Source organism: Pipistrellus kuhlii, unplaced genomic scaffold (genome assembly GCF_014108245.1).
Source record: "Pipistrellus kuhlii isolate mPipKuh1 unplaced genomic scaffold, mPipKuh1.p scaffold_m20_p_30, whole genome shotgun sequence".
NCBI lineage: Eukaryota > Metazoa > Chordata > Mammalia > Chiroptera > Vespertilionidae > Pipistrellus > Pipistrellus kuhlii.
The window spans coordinates 5,607,317-5,629,524 of NW_023425530.1; the positions used below are offsets into that span (position 1 = coordinate 5,607,317).

Below are 22,208 nucleotides of genomic sequence, written 5' to 3' on the forward strand. Positions count from 1 at the left end.
GGGGAGGCCAGGGATCTGACCTTTCAGTCCTGGATGCCGGAGGGCCCTTGAAAAGCCATGCCACCAGGCATTAAAAGGGCAGGGATGCCACACTGCCGGAAAACAGCCCTAAACCAGGAAACTTTTATTTGCTGTACAAAGATCATCTCATGCTTCCACACCAGTCCAGGTCCCTGTGCCTGCTCAGGCCTCAGCTCTGGCCCTGCTGCTGTCGCTGCGTTTTGTCTTCCTCTTCTTCCTCCTCTTGGGCAGGTGGCGGGCAGGGCTCCTCCAGTCCTGAGGAGGATGCCAGGAGCTCCCCAGTGGACGCTGTCAGGCGGAAGATCACGGGGATCTGGGCCAGGGCTGGGTTGGTCTCCTGCAGGCCCTGGATCCACTTGGCCAGTGTAGCCTGGTCATGGGCACCTGCCATACATATGGCGAAGACAGGGCCTTCTTCCACTGTTGGGAGAGACAGGCCCTCAGTCTCTGCAGTGGGACTGTAGCCCACTCCCCTTCCAGGCCAAGCACAGAGACTTGAAGCTCCCTTTTGGTTTTCTTGTGTATCCAAGTCTTCCCACAGGATATGCACTCTGCCTGACTGCCCATTCCATGCTTCACCTGTATGATGCCTCCTGGTTCTTCAAGATTCCTCTGGAAAGTCCTCCCACTTCCCATCTGCTCCTCCCCAGAATATAACTTGCCTGTTCCCCCTCTGGCCCTGCCCTGGTCACACTGGGTAACCAGCACAGAGGCACTCCATGATGGAGAAATGACAGGCCTAGATCCCCTCAGGTGTGTGTGTATTTGGGCACCTGCTAGGTCTGCCTCAACCCCACAGGCCACAGCTCATCCCATGCTCTCTCTGGAGCCTGCTCATCCCAGTGTTACCTTCATCAATGTCAAACTCATAGTCATCCCAGGCGCTTCTACCATACTTCAAGTCCAGCTGCATGGGGTAGTAGAGGTTCCATTCCTCTGGAATCTCCTCCACTTCCTACCCCAGGGAGGGGGGAGGGGTACAGACAGAGTCAGAGGCTCAGGATCTTGCTGCCTCCTTCCTACCATCACCAAACTCACCCCACCCCAATCTGTGAGCCCTCAGGGCAGTGCCAGCCCACCCCTCACGATTTGGGCCCTTACCCTCTCCTCAGGGGGCTCCAAGTCTGCTCTGAGGATGTGGTAGTAGACACATTTGTCGCGAAGCCACAGGGAGAAGGGGCCCTCGACGAAGACAGGCCGGGCTGGGCTGTGGCGGGCCAGGGCGGCCTGTTGACCGGGACTCTGGATACCTGGTTGGCAGCGTGCGTACCCAAGGGGCCTTGGCTGAGTCCAAAGGCCCAGGGGAGCCCACCCAGCAGGCCCAGTGAGAACCCAGCTGCGCTATACGCAGGGCCTTACCTACAATATGCTGCTCAGTGGGATCTGCTGTACCCGTGGAGTCTCTGGATGAAGCCATCTGCAAAAAAGAACAGGGGTGGAAGCTTTTGGCCTCCTACAGAGGAACTGGGGAGAAATGGGAAGGGGGTCCCCAGCGAATTCTGGGCTTGTCTACTGGGCCGCCTACATGTCACTCAAGCCCAACCCTTCCTCACTTCTATCCAGTTCAGCATAATAACCACTAACGTTTCAGATGCTCACACAGCTGGAACCTTGGAGGCCACCCACCTGCATTAAAATCTGGGCTCTGGCCGAGACCGGTTTGGCTCAATGGATAGAGCGTCGGCTTGGGGACTGAAAGGTCCCGGGTTCGATTCCGGTCAAGGGCATGTACCTTAGTTGCGGGCATATCCCCAGTAGGGGGTGTGCAAGAGACAGCTGATCGATGACTCTCTCTCATCGATGTTTCTAACTATCTCTCTCCCTTCCTCTCTGTACAAAATCAATAAAATATATTTAAAAAAAAAAAAAAATCTGGGCTCTGCCACGGGCTGTGTGACCATGGCTAAGTTGCTGTACCTGTGCCTTAGTTTCTCCAATTAGAATAGGGGTAATAACAGCACTTACTTCAGATGGTTCTAAAATGCCAAGAGCAGCCCTAACTGCTTTGGCTCCGTGGATTGAGCATTAGCCTGCTGTCTGAGGGTCCTGGCTCAATTCTGGTCAAGGGTACGTTGCAGGCTCCTCCCAGCCCAGGCTCTAGTCAGGAGTGTACAGGAGGCAACCAATCAATGTGTGTCTCAGATGGACGTTTCTCTCTGTCCTTCCCTGTCTCTTCCACTTTCTAAACTTATCTATAGAAAAATATCCTTAGGTGAGGATAAACCAACAAACAAAAAAAAGTGCACATATGTTTTGACTAAAGTATCTAAGAGTAGACAATGGTTGGCACACATCATCCATCCTTTCAGGTTAAAAATTCATTGGATCCGTGGTCACAAACAGAAGAACCACCAAGCATTATAAAGTGAAACCAGCAAAAGGCAAGATGCAGAAAGTATGTAATGCTCTGCCACTGGAGAAACTATTTTTTTTATTATATTTATTGGGTGACATTGATAAAATTATATAGGTTTCTAGTGTACAATTCTATGATACATCATCTGTTTACTATCCAAAGTCCAGTCTTTCATCACCATATATTTGACCCCCTTTAGGAGAAAATTTTTTTTTAAGTTTATTTTTTTTTATTTATTTTTTGAGTTTTAGAGGGAGATGGGGGAGAGAGAGAAACATTGATGTGAGAAAGAAACATTGGCTGCCTGGGAATTGAGCCTGCAAACCAGATAAGTGCAACCTCTCGGTGCATGGGTCGATGCTCAACCAATGGAGCTATATTCCTGGGCAGGAGAAATGCTTTTTTTTATTTTTTTATTTATTGATTTTTTACAGAAAGGAAGGGAGAGGGAGAGAGAGCTAGAAACATCCATGAGAGAGAAACATCAACCAGCTGCCTCCTGCACACCTCACACCGGGGATGTGACCTCCACCAATGTACATGCCCCTACTGGAATCGAACCTGGGACCCCTCTGTCCGCAGTCCGACGTTCTATCCACTGAGCCAAACGGTTTCAGCAGGAGAAATGCTTTTAAAAGTGTTTTTTTGGGGGTGGAAAAAGTAAATGTTTTACTCTTGGGCCCTTTTACTGGACAAGATACAATGGGACCTTGGTTCTAGAACTCAATTCATTCCAGAAGACTGGAAAGCAGTTGTTGGAAAACTGAATCATTTTTCCCATTAGAAATCATGTAAATTGAATTAATCCCCAAATGATTCCGTTTTAACCTTTCTTATATACAATACATACATATCTAATGTACTGTTTAATCTATAAATAAACACTACTTTTCCTAAATTTATCGAACCACTCCTTATGAGGTTTAAAGGAATCCCTTTCAGCACTTGTTCCAGGGTGTCTTTTAAGTCAGCAGGCAGCGCCTCTGAAATGCCACGACTGGCTAACTGCTTTTTGGTTATCCAAATCAACAAGTTTTCCTATCTCTGTAGTTTGTGATCCTTGTTTCTTTCCCACCCTTAGCAACATTAGCACTCTGGATGACTTCTTTATGTTTTAAAATTGTTGCATTCTCTCCTTTGTTTGTTGCCTGAGAGATGCTCTTTGTCATGATGAGGTATTAGCATGAAAGGACTGTCAGGTCAAAAACCAAAGTTTGGTTCAAAGTTTCATTCAACAAACGAGACATTTTTTTCTAAGAACAACTCGATTGGAGACATATTAGAAACAAGGTTTGACTGTATTTATACTGATTTTTAATTTCAAATTTAACATCATGCCTGGCCAGGTAGCTCAGTTAGTTAGAGCTGTCTCAATATGCCAAGGTTGTGGGTTTGATCCCCGGTCAGGGCATATATAAGACTCAACCAATGAATGCATAAACAAGTGGAACAGCAAATAGATGTTTCTCTTTTTCCCTTGCTCTCTTCCTCTCTCTAAAATCAATAAATAAAAATTAAAAAAATTTTTACCATGGAGTTTTTTAAAAAGAACATTTAATTACATATCTTTTTTCTCTCATGCTAAAAATCTTGGTTCCTATCAGCAGTAATACATGCACTTATTTGACTTGTCCATCAATATACATAGTGGGGGTTTTTACATAAGTAGTTTTGATATTACTACTACTACTATAATGCTATGGCATCAAGTTCAGGACTTCTCTGCTGATCTTGTTTCTTAGAATACATGCCACTAAAGATGGACAGTCAGATGACAGTGACAGAGGAGATTTTTCTCTCTTCTGTTATGTTATCAATTAGGTATCTAGCTATATCCATTTTTGTTTCCAATTTTGGTAGTTTACTCCCCCCCATTTTTATTTTGTTTGCCAATCCACAAACCCATGTCTCTCTTCCATTCCAGTTCTCTACCCCATCTCCTCGCCTGCCAAGAGGTTATAATTTCTACCCATTTCTAACTCATCTTTGCATTATTTATTTTTCTGAAAATAGGCAGATAGGTATATGCACTTTTATATCCCCTCCTTCTCACTGAAGATAGCTGCCTATTCCACTGTGTGTACTTCATCCTTTCACTTTGCCTTTTCCCCAAATCTTAGAGGTGCCACAGTCTGCAAGACAATTTGCTCTTAATGGATATTTGGATTGTTTTCATTCTAAATCTGGGCAGTGTCAGTGATTTTATCATGCTTTCTACCTTTCTGTATATATATTTTTAAAATATATTTTTATTGATTTCAGAGAGAAAGGGAGAGGGAGAGATAGAAACATCCATGATGAGAATCACTAATTGGCTGCCTCCTGCACACCCCACACTGGAGACTGAGCCTGCAACCCGGGCATGTGCCCCTGACCGGAATCGAACCCGGGACCCTTCAGTCCGCAGGCCAATGCTCTATCCACTGAGCCGAACCAGCTTCTCTGTCTTAGTATCAGTGGCTCTGAGGGAATTGTTATCCAGGGTTGGCCTCCATGACAAGACCAATGCTGTGAGGGGCTCCCTCTGGATCCCCTGTGTGACCTAGCATGAGTGGGGCCCTCAGGACATGGGTGGGGGTATAGAGTATTTCACTCAGTCATTCAACAAATAACTGCTGAGCTTTGTGACAGACCTGTGCTGGGCCTTGGGAGACACAGGGGAAACTGAGTCACAGTGATTGAGCAACCAACCTCAGTGCAGGGAAATAGTGGTCAGGAAGGGGACCCTGAGGAAGGGACAGTGCTGTTGAGACTGGCAGAATGTGAAGCCCCCAGGGAAGAGTGTTCCTGACCCAGGACACAGTGAGTGTAAAGTGTAAAGACCCAAGGAGGGAACTGGCAGGTTGCTCAAGAAACAGAAAGGAAGGCAGATGCCTGGATTACAGTGCATGGAGGGAGGGAGGGAGGAGCAGAGGTCAAAGGTCAAGCTGCGGTAGGAGTGAGGGACGTAGAAGTGGAGCAGAGGGTTCAGCTGAGTAAAGGGGAGCCCGGCCCAGGTAGTAAAGACAGGGCTGAATACCTGGTAGATGGTGACCTTGGCACTGAGGTCGGGCTCTATGCGCCGCAGGCCCAGCGTGGCCAGGTCCACAGGGTCCGTGGGCAGGTCCCGGGGCACAGGGAAGGGGTTGACGTTCTTGAAGCGGGTGAACCACAGCTTCATGCGTACGAACTTGAGCATGGGGTAACTTTTGCGCCCAAATATCTGAAGCAGCAGGAACTCGGTCTCCTTGTTGGGCATCACCCCTGTGCCAGGTGGATGGCAACAGAGCATCAGAGAGGGGGCAGAGAGGGGAGACATGGCAGACAGAGGCCATAGAGGAGCCCAGGACCAAGGGGAAATTACGTCAAGGATCAGATGGAAAGAGCAAGAAACAGGGAGAATAGAAGTCAGGGAATTGATGCCACAGGACAGAATCCGAGAGAATGTAAAGGAAAAGTCAGAGGGAAAGAGGAAAGGGATGGGAGCCAAAAAGAGATTTGAAAGAGAGGGAGGGGAGCAGGCGGACAGAGAGGACACACATGAGAGCCATAGAGGGATGTAGCAGTGGGCGGCAGCCACTCCCCCGCCCTAGCCTGCTGGCCTCACCGTGGCTCTCCATCTGCTCCAGGACGGCAAGCCCGCACTCCTGCTGCCGCGGGTAGTGGATGAAGATCTTCTGGAAGACGTTGCGAGGCAGGAAGACCTCCTTGGGGAAGACGTCGAGCAGCAGGTTGTAGACGGCCAGGTCCCTCTCCACACCGTAGTCCCGCATCTTGCGCAGGGCCAGGTAGATGAAGTCGACGTGGCCCCGCTTGTGCACATTGTGCTGCCCGAAGTTCTGCACAGCCTGCACAAAGCTGGCTCTGTCCCGGGCCCCGCCTGGCGCCAGCCTAAACAGCTCTTCGTGGGGGGCCGGGGGCTTGGCCAGCTGCCTCGGGGGCTCAGGTGGCCTCGGGACCAGAGATGAGCCAGAGCTGGGGGCGGCTACGCTGCAGTGGAGGCCTCGAGGGGCCTGGGAGGGAACCTGAGGACAGAGAATCGCTGCTGACACCTGCTCCCTCCTGTGCCCCTTGGGGAATGCCAGGCCTGCTCCTTCCTGGGAAAGATGCCAGAGGGTATCCCTACAGGCTTCTGAGGAGGTAAGCTGCGGTTCCAAGTCCAAGGTCAACCACCATTACAGACTATGAGGACACAATGGCAAAACCTCTTCAGAGACAACGCGACAGTTTTCGCGAGGACAAACACACCCCTTCTGTAGCAGCAATCCTGCACCTGATAATTAAATCTGACAGCGCTAAACATACCTGCACAAATGACTGCATCCGCTATGCAGTGGAAATGGCCCCAGTGTGCATCAGCAAGGAAATGATAAAGCAAATGGCTGTGGAACTGAACAAGGAGCACGCCTGCTGTCTAAGACACACTGAGGAGGTCTTGTGTTACTTTGGGTGATCTTCAAGGTGTTTCATTAAATTAAAAAAAGGAGGGTGTGAAACTGTTTAGAGTATGTATTAAAAAAAATCCCCAAACTTACATATAGTAGGTCATCATTGTTGTGGATTCCGTATTTCTGACTTTGCCTACTCGCTAAAATTGAGGTGTAATCCCCACATCAGAACTCCCTCAGGCACTTTCCTGTCTTTCCTGGACACCTGTGGCTGAGGCTGAACAAGATGATGCTCTGCCTTCTTGTTTGGCTCTCATACTGTCAATGTCCTCTCAGAGGCTTACTTAGTGCATGTTTCTCACATCTTTTTGTTGGTGGATTCTGAAAGGCTTGGGAGCAATCTCTAGGCCTGCCTGCCCCGTCCCTCCCTCCCTCCACCCCGACGATTGCTTGGTTGGCAGTTACCTGAGAGAAGGGGGCTCCTGTGAGGGCAGCAGCACAGATGCCTCTCCAGCCCCGAGAGAGGCCCCGAGCTAGCATGATGGCGTGGGCCCAGCTCAGGCCTCTGCTTCCTGGACAACCACCTGGACAAGGGAGAAGAGACAGCGTCAGCCTGGCACCCGCCTGCTAATGGAGATGAGACCCCTCTCGTGGCAGAGGCCACTTTCCAGCCTGCAGAGCTGCCTCACCGTTTCCTCATCCACAGGATGGAGCTTAAATCAAGGGTCCTTGCTTCACTATCTAGAGAAATTTGCTGCAATGGTTCCCCACCCTCCCTCCCAGGTCTTTTTTTTTTAATCCTCCACAGAGGATGTTTTTATTGATTTTAGAGAGAGGAGGGAGAAAAATATTGATGTGAGAGAAACATTGATCAGTTGTCTCCTGAACACGTCCCAAATGGGGATCGAACCTATAACCTACGTATGTACCCTGACCCATAATCGAACCTGCAACCTTTGGTGTATTGGACAATGCTCAAACCAACTGAGCCATCGGGGCAAGGCCCTACGAGGGCATTTCTTAACTTTAGTCACACACCATACAGTCCACTCTTTTAAAATATAAAGTTCAGGGGGAGGAAAGGGAACATATGTAATACTTTCAACAATAAAGTTTTAGCCCTGGCTGGTTTGGCTCAGTGGAGAAAGCATCGGCCTGCGAACTGAAAGGTTCCCGGCTCAGCTGCAGGCACATCCCCAGTGGGAGGTGTGCAGGAGGCAGCTGATCAATGTTTCCCTCTCATCTATGTTTCTAGCTCTCTATCCCTCTTCTTTCCTCTCTGTAAAAAAATTAATAAAATATTTGTAAAAAAACCAATGAAGTTTTAATTTAAAAAAGTATAATATTCAATATTTTTTTTGTATATTCAGCAACCAGCACTGTAATATGATTTTAGAACATTTTTGTCACCCTAAAAACAAAACTTAATGAAAACAAAAACATTAACCATCACTCTTGATTTCCTTTCATCCTCAACCCTAGACAACCAATAATCTACCATCTCTATAAATTTGCCTACTCTGGGCATCTACACTAATAAAAGAGAAAGATGCAAATTGACCATATCTTCATGATGCCCACCAGCCAATCAGGAGTGAGTATACAAATTAACCCTACAAAGGTGGCAGGTTAATTTGCATGTGCAGGCACCCAGCAGCCAGAGGACTGCCCTCACTGCTCCAGGCCTCTGGGCAGAGTAGGAAGGTGGAAAGGCAGCTCCAGGCCAGAGTGAAAAGGTGACTCTGGGCAGAATGAAGGCAGAAAGACAGCTCCAGGCGGAGCGAAGGCGGTGCTGGCACCCAGGTGAAGGAAGACCCATTCTTGCACAAATCTTAGTGTATCTGGCCTCTAGTGTGTCTGTGTGTATATATACACACACACACACACACACACACACACACACACACACACACACACAATGTCCCCTTGGGAGTTCGATCACTTGCTATGACGTGCACTGACCACCAGGGGGTGGTGCGAAACAAAGGAAAGCCCTGTCCAGCAGTTGTAAGGCCCGATCAGCCCTGATTGCTGGCCAGGCCTAGAGACCCTACCTGTGCACAAATTTTGTGCACCAGGCACCTAGTTTCATATAAATGGAATCATAGGATATATGTTCTTATCTGGCTAACACTTTTCATTTGACATGTTTCTAAGGATTATCCATGTTGTAACATGTATCCGACTTCATCCTTTTAATTGCCAAAAAATTCCCATTTTATAGATGTTTTATTTATCCATTTATCAAAGGATGGACATTTGGTTGATCCCACTTTTTTACTATTGAATATAACTAATGCTGCTATAAACATGTGCGTAGAAGCTTTTGTATGAACATGTATTTAACTTCTCTTGGGTATACACTTACAAGTCATATCGCTGGGATATATGGTAACTATTTAATATTTTGAGGATCCCCTAAAACTGTTTTCCAAAGTAGCTCCACCATTTTGCATTCCCACCAGCAATGTATAAGGATTTCAATTTCTTCACATCCTTGCCAATACTTACTGTCTTTTTTACTACAGACATCCTACTGAGTGTGAAGTGGTATCTCCTTTGAGGTTTGGATTTGCATTTCTCTCATGATTAATGATTTTGAGCATCTTTTCATGTGCTTATTGGCCACTGTGTATCTTCCTTGGAGAAATGTCTATTTAAATACTTCGTCCATTTAAAAAAAAATTGTTTTCGTCCTAGCCGGTTTGGGTCAGTGGATAGAGCGTCGTCGGCCTGCGGACAGAAGGATCCCAGGTTTGATTCTGGCCAGGGGCATATGCCTGGGTTGTAAGCTTGATCCCCAGTGGGGGACAAGAGGCAGCTGATCAATGATTCTCATCATTGATGTTTCTATCTCTCTCTCTCTCCCTTCCTCTCTAACATCAATAAAAATATAAAATAAACCCCTGGCTGATTTGGTTCAGTGGATAAAGCATTGGCTTGTGAACTAAAGGGTCCAGGGTTTGATTCCGGTCAAGGGCGTGTGCTTCGGTTGCACATCCCTGGTAGGAGGGGTGCAGGAGGCAGCTGATTGGTGTTTCTCCCTCATCGATTTTTCTGACTCTCTATCCCTCTCCCTTCTTCTCTGTAAAAAAATCAATAAAATATATTTACATATATATATAATATATATGTATAAAATAAAATAAAATAAATGGGTTTTCTTTTGAATTATTGAGTTATAAAGAGTTCTTTATATATCCTGCATACCAGACCATTATGATTTAAAAATAATTTATCCCACTCATTAGGCTTTTTTTTGCCCTTCCTTGTTATCATGACAGCACAAGTTTTAAATTATGATGAAGTCCAATGAATGTTTTTCTTTTATAGCTCTGCTTTTGATGTATCTAAAAAAAATGCCGAGCCCAAGGTTATAAAGATTTACCTCTCTCCTTCTTCTAAGTCTTTTATCTCTTACATTTCCGTCTATGATCCACTTTGAATTTTTGTGCATTGTGTGACAGAGGGGTTGACTTCAGTGGCTATCCAGTTGTCCTAGGCCTGTTTATTGAAAATATTATTTTTTCTACATTTTACAGTCTTAGCACTTTTTTAAAAAAAATATATTTTATTGATTTTTCACAGAGAGGAAGAGAGAGGGATAGAGTTAGAAACATCGATGAGAGAGAATCATCGATCAGCTGCCTCTTGCACACCCCCCACTGGGGACGTGCCCGCAATCAAGGTACATGCCCCTGCCAGGAATCGAACCTGGGACCTTTCAGTCCGCAGGCTGACGCTCTATCCACTGAGCCAAACTGGTCCCGGCAGTCTTAGCACTCCTGATGAAAATCAATTGACCATAAATGTAAGGGTTTATTTCTAGGCTCTCAATTCTATTTCATTGATCTATGTTGAACCTTATACCAGTACCACACAATTTTGGTTATTGTAGTTTTCTCTAAGTCCAACTTTGTCCTTCTTTTATTTTTATTTTATTTTATTTTATTAAAAAAATATATTTTATTGATTTTCCACAGAGAGGAAGGGAGAGAGATAGAGAGCTAGAAACATCGATGAGAAACATCAACCAGCTGCCTCTTGCACACCCCCCACCGGGGATGTGCCTGCAACCAACGTACATGCCCCTGACAGGAATCGAACCTGGGACCTTTCAGTCCGCAGACCTACGGATTATTTTGACTATTCCTAGTCCCTTGCAATTATATATAAATTTTAGAATCAGCTGTCAATTTCTGTAAAAAGCCAGAGGGATTCTGATAGGGATTGTATTCACTCTGGAGATTGATTTGGGAACTATTGCTATTGCAATATCTTAAAAATAATGTTAAGTCTTCTGATCCACAAACATAGGCTATGTCTTTTATTTATTTGTCTCCATTTATTTAGATCGTTAATTTCTCTCAACAATGTTTTATAGTTTTCAGTCTTTTCTTTTGTTAAATGTACTTGTATTTCTTTTTTAAACACACATATATATATATTTTTTTAGAGAGAACTATGGATACAATAGTGAAACATCAGCTGGCTCCTGCACGCTCCCTACTGGGAATCAAACCTGGGCATGTGCCCTGACTGGAATGGAACCAGTGACCTCTTGGTTCACAGTCACCACTCGACCTCTAAGCCACACCCCAAGGCTTCATTTCATTTCTGTAGAATATAGAAATATAGAATATAGAAATATAATTTATTTATTTTTGTTAATCCTCACCTGAGAATATTTTTTATCATTGATTTTTAGAGTGGAAGGGAAGGGGAGAGGAACATCTATGCAGAGACATATGGAGTGGTTGCCTCCTGCACACTTCCAGACCAGAGCCAGGTATCAAGCCTGCGAACGCGGTTCATGCCCTTGATTGGGATCGAACCTGAGACTCTTCACTCCAGAGGCTGATGCTCTAACCACTGGGCAAAACCAACTAGGGGGAAATAAAATTTACTTTTACTTTGATCTTATATACTGCAACTTTGCACAACTCACTTATTAGCTCTAATAGCTTTCTATTGGATTCCTCAGGATTTTCTATATACAATATCATGTCTTCTGAAAATAGAAATAGATTTTCTTTCTTCTAATTTGGATGTCTTTTATTTCTTTTTCCTGCCCAGGTGCCCTTGCTGGAACCTTCAGTACAATATTGAATAGAAAGAAGTGGCAAGAGCCGCTTCCTTGTGCTTCTCTTGATTTTAGGGGAAAAGCATCCAGTCTTTCATCAATGTGAGCTGTGGGTTTTTCATAGACGTCCTTTATCAGGTTGAGGAAATACTGAGTGTTATTATCAGAAAGGGTATTGGATTTTATCAAATGCTTTTTGTTGCATCTATTAAAATAATCGTGTAACTTTTCTTTTATACATGAACTGATTTTCAGATTTTAAATTAACCTTGATTTCTGGGATAAACTCCATAGATAATCCTTTTTATATGTTACTAAATTTTGGATTTTAAGTCTTTTGTTGAGGATTTTTGTGTCCATATTCATAAGACATACTGGTCTGTAGTTTTCTTTTAGTGCTTGTTTGGTTTGGTACTGGGTAATGCTGGCCTCTTAAAATGAACTGGGAAGTATTTAGATCATCCTCAGCATTAAACTTTCTCTAGCATCTCCCACCTTGACCTGAAGTCTCCCTCCCGCCTCTGTTTCACATCTCTGCCACCTTTACAGAAACGTTTTATCCTGAGAGGTATCTACATACTATGTTCCACTTATTCCAACCCAGCTGCCGCCCCCGCCACTCCTGACACCACCCTTGATGTTCTATACTTACCAAACCAGTGATTACTTCTCAGACCTCATTTTGCTTGACTTCTCAGAAGCATGTGGCACTGGTGAGACCCTCCTCCCACCTGCTTGACACTGTTGATTTTCTTCCTAGTACCCAGGCCTGTTTCTCACTTAGTTGGCAAGACCCACTTCCTTCTCTAAAGTTTACAACGTCTGAAAACTTGAATGGATAGCCGAAACCGGTTTGGCTCAGTGGATAGAGCGTCAGCCTGCAGACTGAAAGGTCCCAGGTTCGATTCCGGTCAAGGGCATATACCTTGCTTGCGGGCACATTCCTAGCGGGGGTGTGCAAGAGGCAGCTGATCGATGATTCTCTCTCGTCGATGTTTCTCTCTATCCCTCTCTCTTCCTCTCTGTAAAAAAATCAATAGAATACATACATATATATATATATATATACTTGAATGGACAGACAAATCACTGGGATCTTGTTAAAAGAAAGATTCCGATTCAGCAGCTCTGGAGTGGAGCCAGACTCAGTTGCTTATTTAACAAGCTTTCGATCGATGCTGATGCTGCCGGACTGGAGACTACACTTTGAGTAATAAGGCTGCGGAATCCCACACTCTGGATTTGTCTGTCTACTTCCTGAGGTATCATTCAACTTGCTACTTTCCTCTGTCTCTTATAGGCAGCTCTAATGGTTCTCAAACTTTGTTCACATTAGAGTCATCTAGGATACTTTTAAAAATCCCCATGCCGCCGAAACCAGTTTGGCTCAGTGGTAGAGTGTTGGCCTGCAGACTGAGAGGTCCCAGGTTTGATTCCCATCAAGGGCATGTACCTTGGTTACGGGGACATCCCCAGTAGGGGGTGTGCAAAAGGCAGCTGATCGATGTTTCTAACTTTCTATCCTTCTCTCTTCCTCTCTGTAAAAAATCAATAATATATATATATATATATTTTTTTTAAATCCCCATGCCTAGATATATTAAATCAGAATACCCACAATCTGGGCATGTGCCTTGACCAGAATCGAACCCAGGACCCTTCAGGCCTATGCTCTACCCACTCAGCCAAACCAGCTAGGGCAAGACCCTAATTTAAACATTGGCCACTCTCAAAATGTGTTTCAGGAATCAGCTGCATTGGTATTATCAACTGAGAGCTTACTAGAAATGCAAAATCTTAGCCCTAACCCCCTACTTGATCAGAATCTGCATTTAACTAGTGTCCAGGTTCCTTCTAAGTGTGCTAAAGTCTGAGAAATGATGATCTATGTGCTGATGGATCCAAATGTTTATCGCCTAAGCTCCAGCTTTCGTACCTAATTGCCACTTTTGCATATTCCCAGTTGTCTCAAACTTAATTTGCGCCAAATTGATATCCCTGCTTAAACCTGTTTGTTCCCCATCCTGGCCAATGACACCACTGATTCCTAGTTAAGAAGGCCTAAAACCTAGGAGTCACTGCTGAGTCCACTGTGTCCCTCATGCCCCCATGTAATCCATTAAATAGTTCTGGTGACTACTTCCACACCCATCCCAAGTGCATCCATTTCTCTCCATCTGCAGGCCAGCGCCCCAGTGGCCTCTTTCCCAGCCTCCCACTTCTTCCCTTATGCGCCTCCAGTCAGGTCTCCCCACCCTGACCATAGGGAGCTTTAAAAAATTTGAACTACCACCCTAACTGGTTTGGCTCAGTGGATTGAGTGTCGGCCTGTGGACTGAATGGTCACAAGTTCAATTCCAGTCAAGGGCATGTACCTTGGTTGCAGGCACATCCCCAGGAGGAGGTGTGCAGGAGGCAGCTGATAGATGTTTCTCTCTCATCGATGTTTCTAACTCTCTATCCCTCTCTTCTCCTCTCTGTAAGAAAATAAAAAATATATATATATTAAAAAAAATTTTTGAACTACCCTGGCCAGTGTAGCTCAGTGGTTTAGTGTCAACCTGTGAACCAGGAGGTCATGGTTTGATTCCCGGTCAGGGCACATGCCTGGGGTTATGGGCTCCATCCCCAGTGTGGGGCGTGCAGGAGGCAGCCAATCAATGATTCTCATCATTGATGTTTTTATATCTTCCTCTCTGAAATCAATAAAAACTATTTAAAAAAAAAAAGTAAATAAAACGTGAACTGAATTCTCTGCCTAAAATTAATGATATATCACATGTAAGATACAACCAGACAGCATCTACTCTACCAAACGCAACTCTTATAACTCCAGCTACCCTGTTTCTTAAACAAGATAAATTTATTCTAGTCTCAGAACCTTTGCGCTTGCTTTTCCATCTGTTTGGAAATCTCTTCCCCCTGATCAGACCACAGCTATCTCCAGTCATTCAGGCCCATATTCGAATGGAAGAAAGGCCTTCCCTGACAGCAGCCTCAGTCCCTGTTCAAAGCCCCCCTCAGCCCGATGGATGCATTTTTAGCAACTGCCAGCCTCTGAAATCACCCGTCCGTTTTTATTGCTGACTTGTTCAATGTCTGGCTCCTCCCCACCCTCGCCCCCCAGGAGATGGAGGGTTTTTCCTGCCTTCCTCTCCGCTGCCTCTCCAGCACCAGGGACAAACACCTGGTATTATGGCAGGTGCCTGACAAGGTCCCTGGAATGGAAAAGAACCAAGTTCCTACAAAACTCTGTAATTTACAAATCCGAACCCCGCGCGGGGTGTACCTACAGCAGCTCTGAGGCTGGCTGCCAGGATTCTGGGGTCGCTGGGAGAAGCCGGCAGACGCGGGTTCGAATTCCGGCCTAGCTGCCCTCCTGCGGCGTGCCCGCTGGAGACAGCCTTAACCTCTCTGAGCCTCGGCTGTCTCATCTGCAAAATGGGAGATTGAAGACGTGAGAAGGTGGGTACCCACGGAGCACGGCCTTTCCCGGCACGTCTCCGCCCCGCAGCGCAAAGGTCACGGTGCCCTGGCCCGGCAGCCGGGCCCCCCGGGGCCGCTCTCCGGCGCCGGCGGCCCGAACGGGCCGCTCCGGAGCCCTGCAGCGGGTGCTCGCCTCCCCACACACAACCTACCTACTAACGCGGGCGGCCGCCGACTCTGAGCCGGTTACATCTGGCCGCTGGGCGCCGCCATGTTGCCCAGAGAGCTTCCGGGTCACGGGCCGCGAAAGAGCCAGCCATTCAAAAGCGCGGGTTTAAAGAGGTCCCGCCCCCAAAGGGAGGAGCACCAATAGGAAAGGAGAATGGCATTGACGCTACCTAAGAAGGAGCCAGCCCCCCTGTCCCATACAAGGCAAACCGCATCCCTGACCTGGCAAAGGAGAATGGCTCGGGAAGGAGCGACTGGGTCGTTCCCGGGCTGGGAGCCTGCTAGTCCCGGTGGGAATGAAATAGTAAGGGCGGAAGTACTCCCAAGTGTGTGAAAATGCAGCGCCTGGGTCCTTGGATTGGTACCTTTTCCTTCTGGCGGCAGGTGCATGATCCCAGGATAATTCCTTTGCCTCCGAGCTTGGCGACATCGGAGATGGTGCAGCAGCTGGCATCCACCCCGACGGCTGCAGGAGCTGGGCAGTCGGACAAAGGAGGTACCTGGGGTGTGGACTGGCTACAGAGCAATGACTCTCCCTGCTGGACCCTATGGTCCCCCCGCCCCCAACCCCCTTGGTTCTACCTCCTGACTTCGTCTGGTGCCAGCTTCTGGCGCTCACCCAGCGCGTGCTCCACAGCCTCGGACTCACGCCTAGGGCGGCTTCCTGGTAGTGGGGGGCGGGGTGGCCCCCTCTGCCCTCATTCAAACCCCACCTCCCTCTCCTGGTGCCTGCCCATCCTCCTCTCCCTGGCCACCGGCGCCCTCTGGCGGTACAACCTACTCTCCGTGGAGACCAGCAACATCAGCCTCACTCCATGAGTCTGCTGGGCGCAGGTGGATCTTCTCCACTTCACTCTCACCCCTACTCCGAGCTCCTGTGGGGCGGGGAGCCGGTCACATGGGGAAGGGGGTGGACACTGCAGAAGGTCTTCAGGTGAGTAAGGAACCCCTTGAGGAAGATTCTCTGAGTAAGGATGGCACAGCTAAGAAGCCTCCTGGGCCAGCCTACTTTCTTCCTTTACCCCAGCCCAGGCAGAAGTTTGACCCAGGGCCTTGACCCCATCCATGCCAGACCCCCAGCTACCCTGTCCAGGGCTGTCCAGAGTGTGGGGGTGGGTCAGTGGGCTTCCTGCTCCCTTTGACCCACAGACTGTGGCTGATGCCTCTGGTAACCTGCTCCATGGTAGATGGGGTTCAGCTGGGTGGGCCCTGGATCACATTCACTCAATCCCCTGCCCACTTCCCTCCATACCTGGTGCTGATCCACTGCAAATAGGACATCATGTGTTCCCGGGTTAACATAGAGTCCCACTTTAGCATTCACCACCTCTCAGATCCCTGGGACACTACCTCTGCCCCCTCCCCACCATGTATTGAACATCTCCTGTGCGCTGTTAATGTTAGCTCCATGAGGAGAGGGAGGTTTTGTTTGTGGTATATACGGTATTGTCCCTAGCACTGGGGACTGGGCCTGGTAGGCGGTCGATAAATGTTAGTTACAAAATGAATGAATGAATGTATGAATGAATGGATGTTCCTGGTGCTCATCCCAATATTTAAACCCCAGCAACTGTCCCTTGTGACAGCCTCATGTGACTACCTTCCACACACCTGACTAATTACCCTGCCTTTGCCTCCGCCCTACTCTTCCCGGCCCTGTCGGGGCATGCAGGAAGCAGCCGATCAATGATTCTCATCAATGATGTTTCTATCTCTCTCTTCCTCTCCCTTCCTCTCAGTAAAAATATATTCGAAAAGAAATGCACAATGCTACTGTGATTAACAAGATGGTTGATATTAATAGTCTAGGAGTTTTTAAAAAGTAAATGTTTTATAGCTTGAGCTGTGTGGCAATTACATGGTGCACATGTATGTAAAAATTCATTGAGCTGTCTATTAATATTTGTGTATTTTACTTTAATATCTCAACTTAAAAGTTTTAAAAAGTGATCATTGATTCACTGTTCTGTAATTTGTATACTTTTCAATATGCATGATATACTGTAAAAGCCTATTTAAATACTTCACACCCATTAGGATGGTGATTATAAAAACAAAGAGAACCTAACAAGTGTTAATGAGGGTGTGAAGAAAGTGGAACTCTTGTATACTGTTTGTGAAGATGCAAAACAGTGCAGCCACCATGTAAAACAGTATAGTGGTTTCTCAAAAAAAAAAAAAAAAATATATATATATATATATATATATATATAGAGAGAGAGAGAGAGAGAGAGAGAGAGACTGCTACCATTTGATTCAGCAATTCCATTTCTGGCTATTTCCCAGAAAAACTGATAGTTACCCACCATATTCATAGCGGCATGATTCACAATTGTGGAAGCAACTCAGGTGTCCATTGACAGATGAACTAATGCACGAAATGTGGTATGTACAATGGAATGTTATTCAGCCTCAAAAAAGGAAGGAAATGCTATCATTTTGTGAATAAACCAATCACAGAAGGACAGATACTGCATGATTACACTTATCTGGGGACCCTAGAGCAGTCACATTATCAGACAAACAACATAGAATGGTGGGTGCCAGGGACTGAGGTAGAGGGGATGGAGAATTAGTGTATTAGTGTTTTAGTGTTTACTCATAATAGGGACAGTTTCAGCCTTAAAGGATGAAAAAAAGTCCTGGAGGTGGATGGTTGTATACAACAATATAATTGTATTTAATACCATAAACCTGTACACTTATTTATTTACTAGAGGCCCGGTGCACAAAATTCATGCACTGGGGGAGGTCCCTCGGCCTGGTCTGCACCCCCTCATAGTCCATGATCCCTCGGGGGATGTAGCAGTGTGCCAAGCAGCAGGCGGCCAGCGGAGAGCCCAAATTGGGGCCAGGTGCTGCGCCACTCATGCTCATCCTGGCCTGCCGTGCCCGCTGCCGCCACTCACGCTCATCCTGGCCTGCCGTGCCCGCTGCCGCCACTTGGTATGCTGCTGCAGCATTGGGAGAGACTCCCGATGCCATGGCAGCTGTGCTCACCAGCCGTGAGCTTCTGGCTAAGTGGTGATCCCCCTGTGGGAGTGCACTGACCACCAGGGGGCAGCTCCTGCATTGAGTGTCTGCCCCCTGGTGCTTAGTGTGCATCATAGCTACCGGTTGTTCCAGTTGTTCTGCCATAAGAGTCCCTTAAGCTTTTTTTTTTTTTTTTTTTTTAATATATTTTATTATTTTGTACAGAGAGGAAGGGAGAGAGATAGAGAGCTAGAAACATCGATGAGAGAGAGAATCATCACCCAGCTGCCTCTTGCACACCCCCTACTGGGGATGTGCCCGCAACCAAGGTACATGCCCTTGACCAAAATCGAACCTGGGTCCTTTCAGTCCCCAAGCCGACGCTCTATCCATTGAGCCAAACCGGTCTCAGCTAGGCTTTTATATATACAGATTTTTTAATAGTTTTTTTCTCCTTTTTTTAAAATACATTTTTATTGGTCTCAGAGAGGAAGGGGAAGGGAGCGAGAGAGAGAAACATCACTGAAGAGAGAGAATCATTCATTGATGGGCTGCCTGCTGCACACTCCATACTGGGGATGGAGCCTGCAACACAGGCAGGTGCCCTTGACCAGAATCGAACCTGGGACCCTTCAGTCCACAGGCTGATGCTCTGTCCACTGAGCCACACTGGTCAGGCACAAACCTGTACATTTAAAATGGTAAATTTTATGTTATATATTTTACTACAATTTTTCAAGTCTCCTAAAAAGAGATAGGTGATAAGAGATAAGGTTAGATTGGAGGGGGCTCCTGGGCTCCCCAAATAAGCTGTTAATAATCTAAGTGGGTTATCGCATACAATGGGGACTGCGGAATGGCAGAGGCTCCGGGCAAGGATGGTTCTTTTCCCCCATAAAGCCATTTCTGCAGTCCCTGGGCCGCCATGACGCAGGGTGCTGACAAGGAGACAGCAGCCACCCTGGGGATGCTTCACAGACTCTGCAGATCTGTCTCATCAAGATTCCTGTGATTGGCTGATCTGAGGAGCACTGCAGCCAATCAGCTACTGGCCCAGGATGGCTTGCACAGCCCCTCCCCAGCAGGTTGATAGCCATTTGGACGGCACTACTGCCCTCCACTGGGCACCCCTCGCTAAGTTGCAGGCGCAGTTAGCTCTGCTCAGCTGGGACGGGGGTGAGGGCACATGTAGACAGTCATAGGGTGGCTGATCTGAAAACCTGGCTTCAGAGCTCCCAGTGACCATTTCCCTCTTGAGGCACTTTCTTTTCTTATATTTTTAAAACATGTTTTTATTGATTTCATAGAGGAAGGGAGAGGGAGATAGAAACATCAATGATAAGAGAGAATTACCCATTGGCCGCCTCCCGCACACCCCACATGGGAATCCCACAACCTGGGCACATGCCCTGACCGGGAATTGAACAGTGACCTCCCAGTTCATAGGTCAGCACTCAACCACTGAGCCTTATTTACTTTGCAGAAGTACAAACACAAGCATTCACATATTTTTTTTGGTATATATTAGCACAGACCACAATGGTACGTGTGAACTATGTAGACTCTTTAACAGGCAGTCCTCAGAACAGCCCTAGGGGAACCAGCAGCTTCGCTGTGGAGGAGCTTGGCAGACACCACCTTAATCAAAGGGACGGAGGTTAACATCACCAGCGATGAGTCATAGTCAGATCAGAACTCTCCCCCCACCCCTCCAAGAGAACATCACCTCTCTGGTATCCTGGTATCCTTCTCAGTAATACAAAAACCTCAACCTAGCCGAAACCGGTTTGGCTCAATGGATAGAGCGTCGGCTTGGGGACTGAAAGGTCCCGGGTTCGATTCTGGTCAAGGGCATGTACCTTGGTTGCGGGCATATCCCCAGTAGGGAATATGCAAGAGGCAGCTGATCGATGACTCTCTCTCATTGATGTTTCTAACTCTCTCTCCCTTCCTCTCTGTACAAAATCAATAAAATATATTAAAAAACAAACAAACAAAAACTCAACCTAATCAAGACAAACCAAATCAAGAGGCAGTGTACACCACCGCTGACCAGTACTTTACAGAACTGTCAAGGTCATGGAAGATTGAGGAACTGTCACAGACCGGAGGAGTCTAAGGAGACATGACTAAATTCAATGAGGGACCTTGGGTAGCATCCTGAAACAAAAAGGGAGCATGACTAGGAAAACAAGAAATCTGAAGTCTGTAGTTTATTTTGTATATTTGTATTGATTTCAGAGAGGAAGGAAGAAGAAGAAGAGAGAAACATCAATGATGAGAATCATTGATTGGCTGCCTCCTGCATGCCCCCTACTGGGTGGGGATTGAGCTCTCAATGCAGGCATGTGCCCTTGACCAAAATCGAACCTGGGACTCTTCAGTCAGCAGGCAGACGCTCTAGCCACTGGGCCAAACCAGCTAGGGCAAGTCTGTAGTTTATTAATAGTATCATGCCAAGGTTAATTCCTTAGTTTTAGTAAATTTACTATGGTTATGTAAGATGTTAACAGTAGGGGTTACTGGGTGATGTTATATTTGAGCTCTTTATGCTATTTTTGTACCTTTTCTGTAAGACTTTAAACATTTTTTAATTGATTTCAGAGAGGGAGGGACAGGGAGATATAGAAACATCAATAATGAGAGAGAATCATTGATCAGCTGCCCCCTGCACACCCTATACTGGGAATCGAGTCTGCAACTTGGGCATGTGCCCTGACCAGGAATTGAGCCATGACCTCCTGTTTCATAGGTCAATGCTCAACCACTGAGCCATGCTGGCTGGGTGTGTAAGTCTTATCTCAAAATAAAAAGTAATAAAGAAATACAGCTATGAAGCAGGTATTATTAATATGCTCATTTTCCAGAGGAGAAAATGAGGCACTGAGAGGTTAAGCCACCTGTATAGGGTTACACAGCCAGGAAGCACTAGTGTATATCTTAAACCCATGGAATATGGGGGAGCCAGCCTGCACCCTCTCCAATCTGGGACCCCTCAGGGGATATCCAACTGCCAGAATCGGGTCTAAAATGGCAGTTGGACATCCCTCTCACAATCTGGGACTGCTGGCTCCTAACTGCTCACCTGCTTGCCTGCCTGATCATCCCTAACTGCTCCTCCTCCCAGCCTGATCACCCCTAACTGCCTCTGCCTGCCTGCCTGGTTGCCCCTAACTGCCACCCCCCACTGGCCTGGTTGCCCCTTACTGCCCCTGCTGCAGACCTGGTTGCTCCTAACTGCCCCCCCCCCTTGCCAGTCTGTTCGCCCCCAACTGCCCCCCTGCCAGCCTGGATGCCCCCAACTCCACCCCCTGCTGGCCTTGGTACATCTTCAGTGAGGGGTGTGCAGGAGGCAGCTGATTGATGTTTCTCTCTCATCGATGTTTCTAACTATCTCTCTCTCTTCCTCTCTGTAAAGAATCAATAAAATATATTTTAAAAATATATAAAAATCTGTGCCAGTCCTTTGTGTGGTTAAGTAGCAACATCTCAGACAGACATGGGTTTGAGAGACCTGGCTCACTCCCTTTAATTCTACTTACACACTCAGCATTTTTTGAGCACCTGCCATGGACAAGTACCTTACCAGGCTCTGGAGATGGAGCAGCGAACACCCAAAGCCCTACCCTGTGGTGTTTCTTGCTGGATGAGAGATAATAAGCAAATAGGAGATGATTAAAAAAAGGAAGCAAGGAGGGGAAGGTGCTTTAAGATCACTTTGTAAAATAAGTTTTTGTGGAGGTAGACATTTTAT

General features: G+C 46.7%; 1 protein-coding gene and 2 long non-coding RNA genes across 6 annotated transcripts; 1 reads left to right on the plus strand and 2 right to left on the minus strand.

The window, feature by feature from the left end:
- Window positions 1–111: 111 nt before the first annotated feature.
- On the minus strand, window positions 112–15,595 carry ECSIT (ECSIT signaling integrator). 4 transcript variants are annotated; one of them, XM_036459753.2, is made up of 9 exons: window positions 15,466–15,595; window positions 15,092–15,261; window positions 7,210–7,333; window positions 5,964–6,381; window positions 5,397–5,620; window positions 1,381–1,438; window positions 1,123–1,271; window positions 871–976; window positions 112–441 (listed from the first exon to the last, which is right to left on the minus strand). In XM_036459753.2, exons 2-9 carry the CDS (start codon window positions 15,259–15,261, stop codon window positions 191–193), a joined length of 1,500 nt encoding a protein of 499 aa, XP_036315646.1. In that variant the 5' UTR covers window positions 15,466–15,595; the 3' UTR covers window positions 112–190. The 4 variants fall into 4 exon arrangements, with proteins under 4 accessions (XP_036315646.1, XP_045445224.1, XP_036315647.1 ...); XM_045589268.1 differs by lacking the exon at window positions 7,210–7,333 and having other exon boundaries at window positions 15,121–15,261; XM_036459754.2 differs by lacking the exon at window positions 15,466–15,595 and having other exon boundaries at window positions 7,210–7,328; window positions 15,121–15,253.
- Window positions 15,596–15,660: 65 nt separating this feature from the next.
- Window positions 15,661–17,429, plus strand: LOC123653325. Its single transcript, XR_006743060.1, has 2 exons — window positions 15,661–15,771; window positions 15,866–17,429. It is a non-coding gene; the product is annotated as an uncharacterized LOC123653325 (long non-coding RNA).
- Window positions 17,430–19,957: 2,528 nt separating this feature from the next.
- Window positions 19,958–20,761, minus strand: LOC118731297. Its single transcript, XR_004991848.2, has 2 exons — window positions 20,461–20,761; window positions 19,958–20,226 (listed from the first exon to the last, which is right to left on the minus strand). It is a non-coding gene; the product is annotated as an uncharacterized LOC118731297 (long non-coding RNA).
- Between the last annotated feature and the right edge of the window lie 1,447 nt (window positions 20,762–22,208).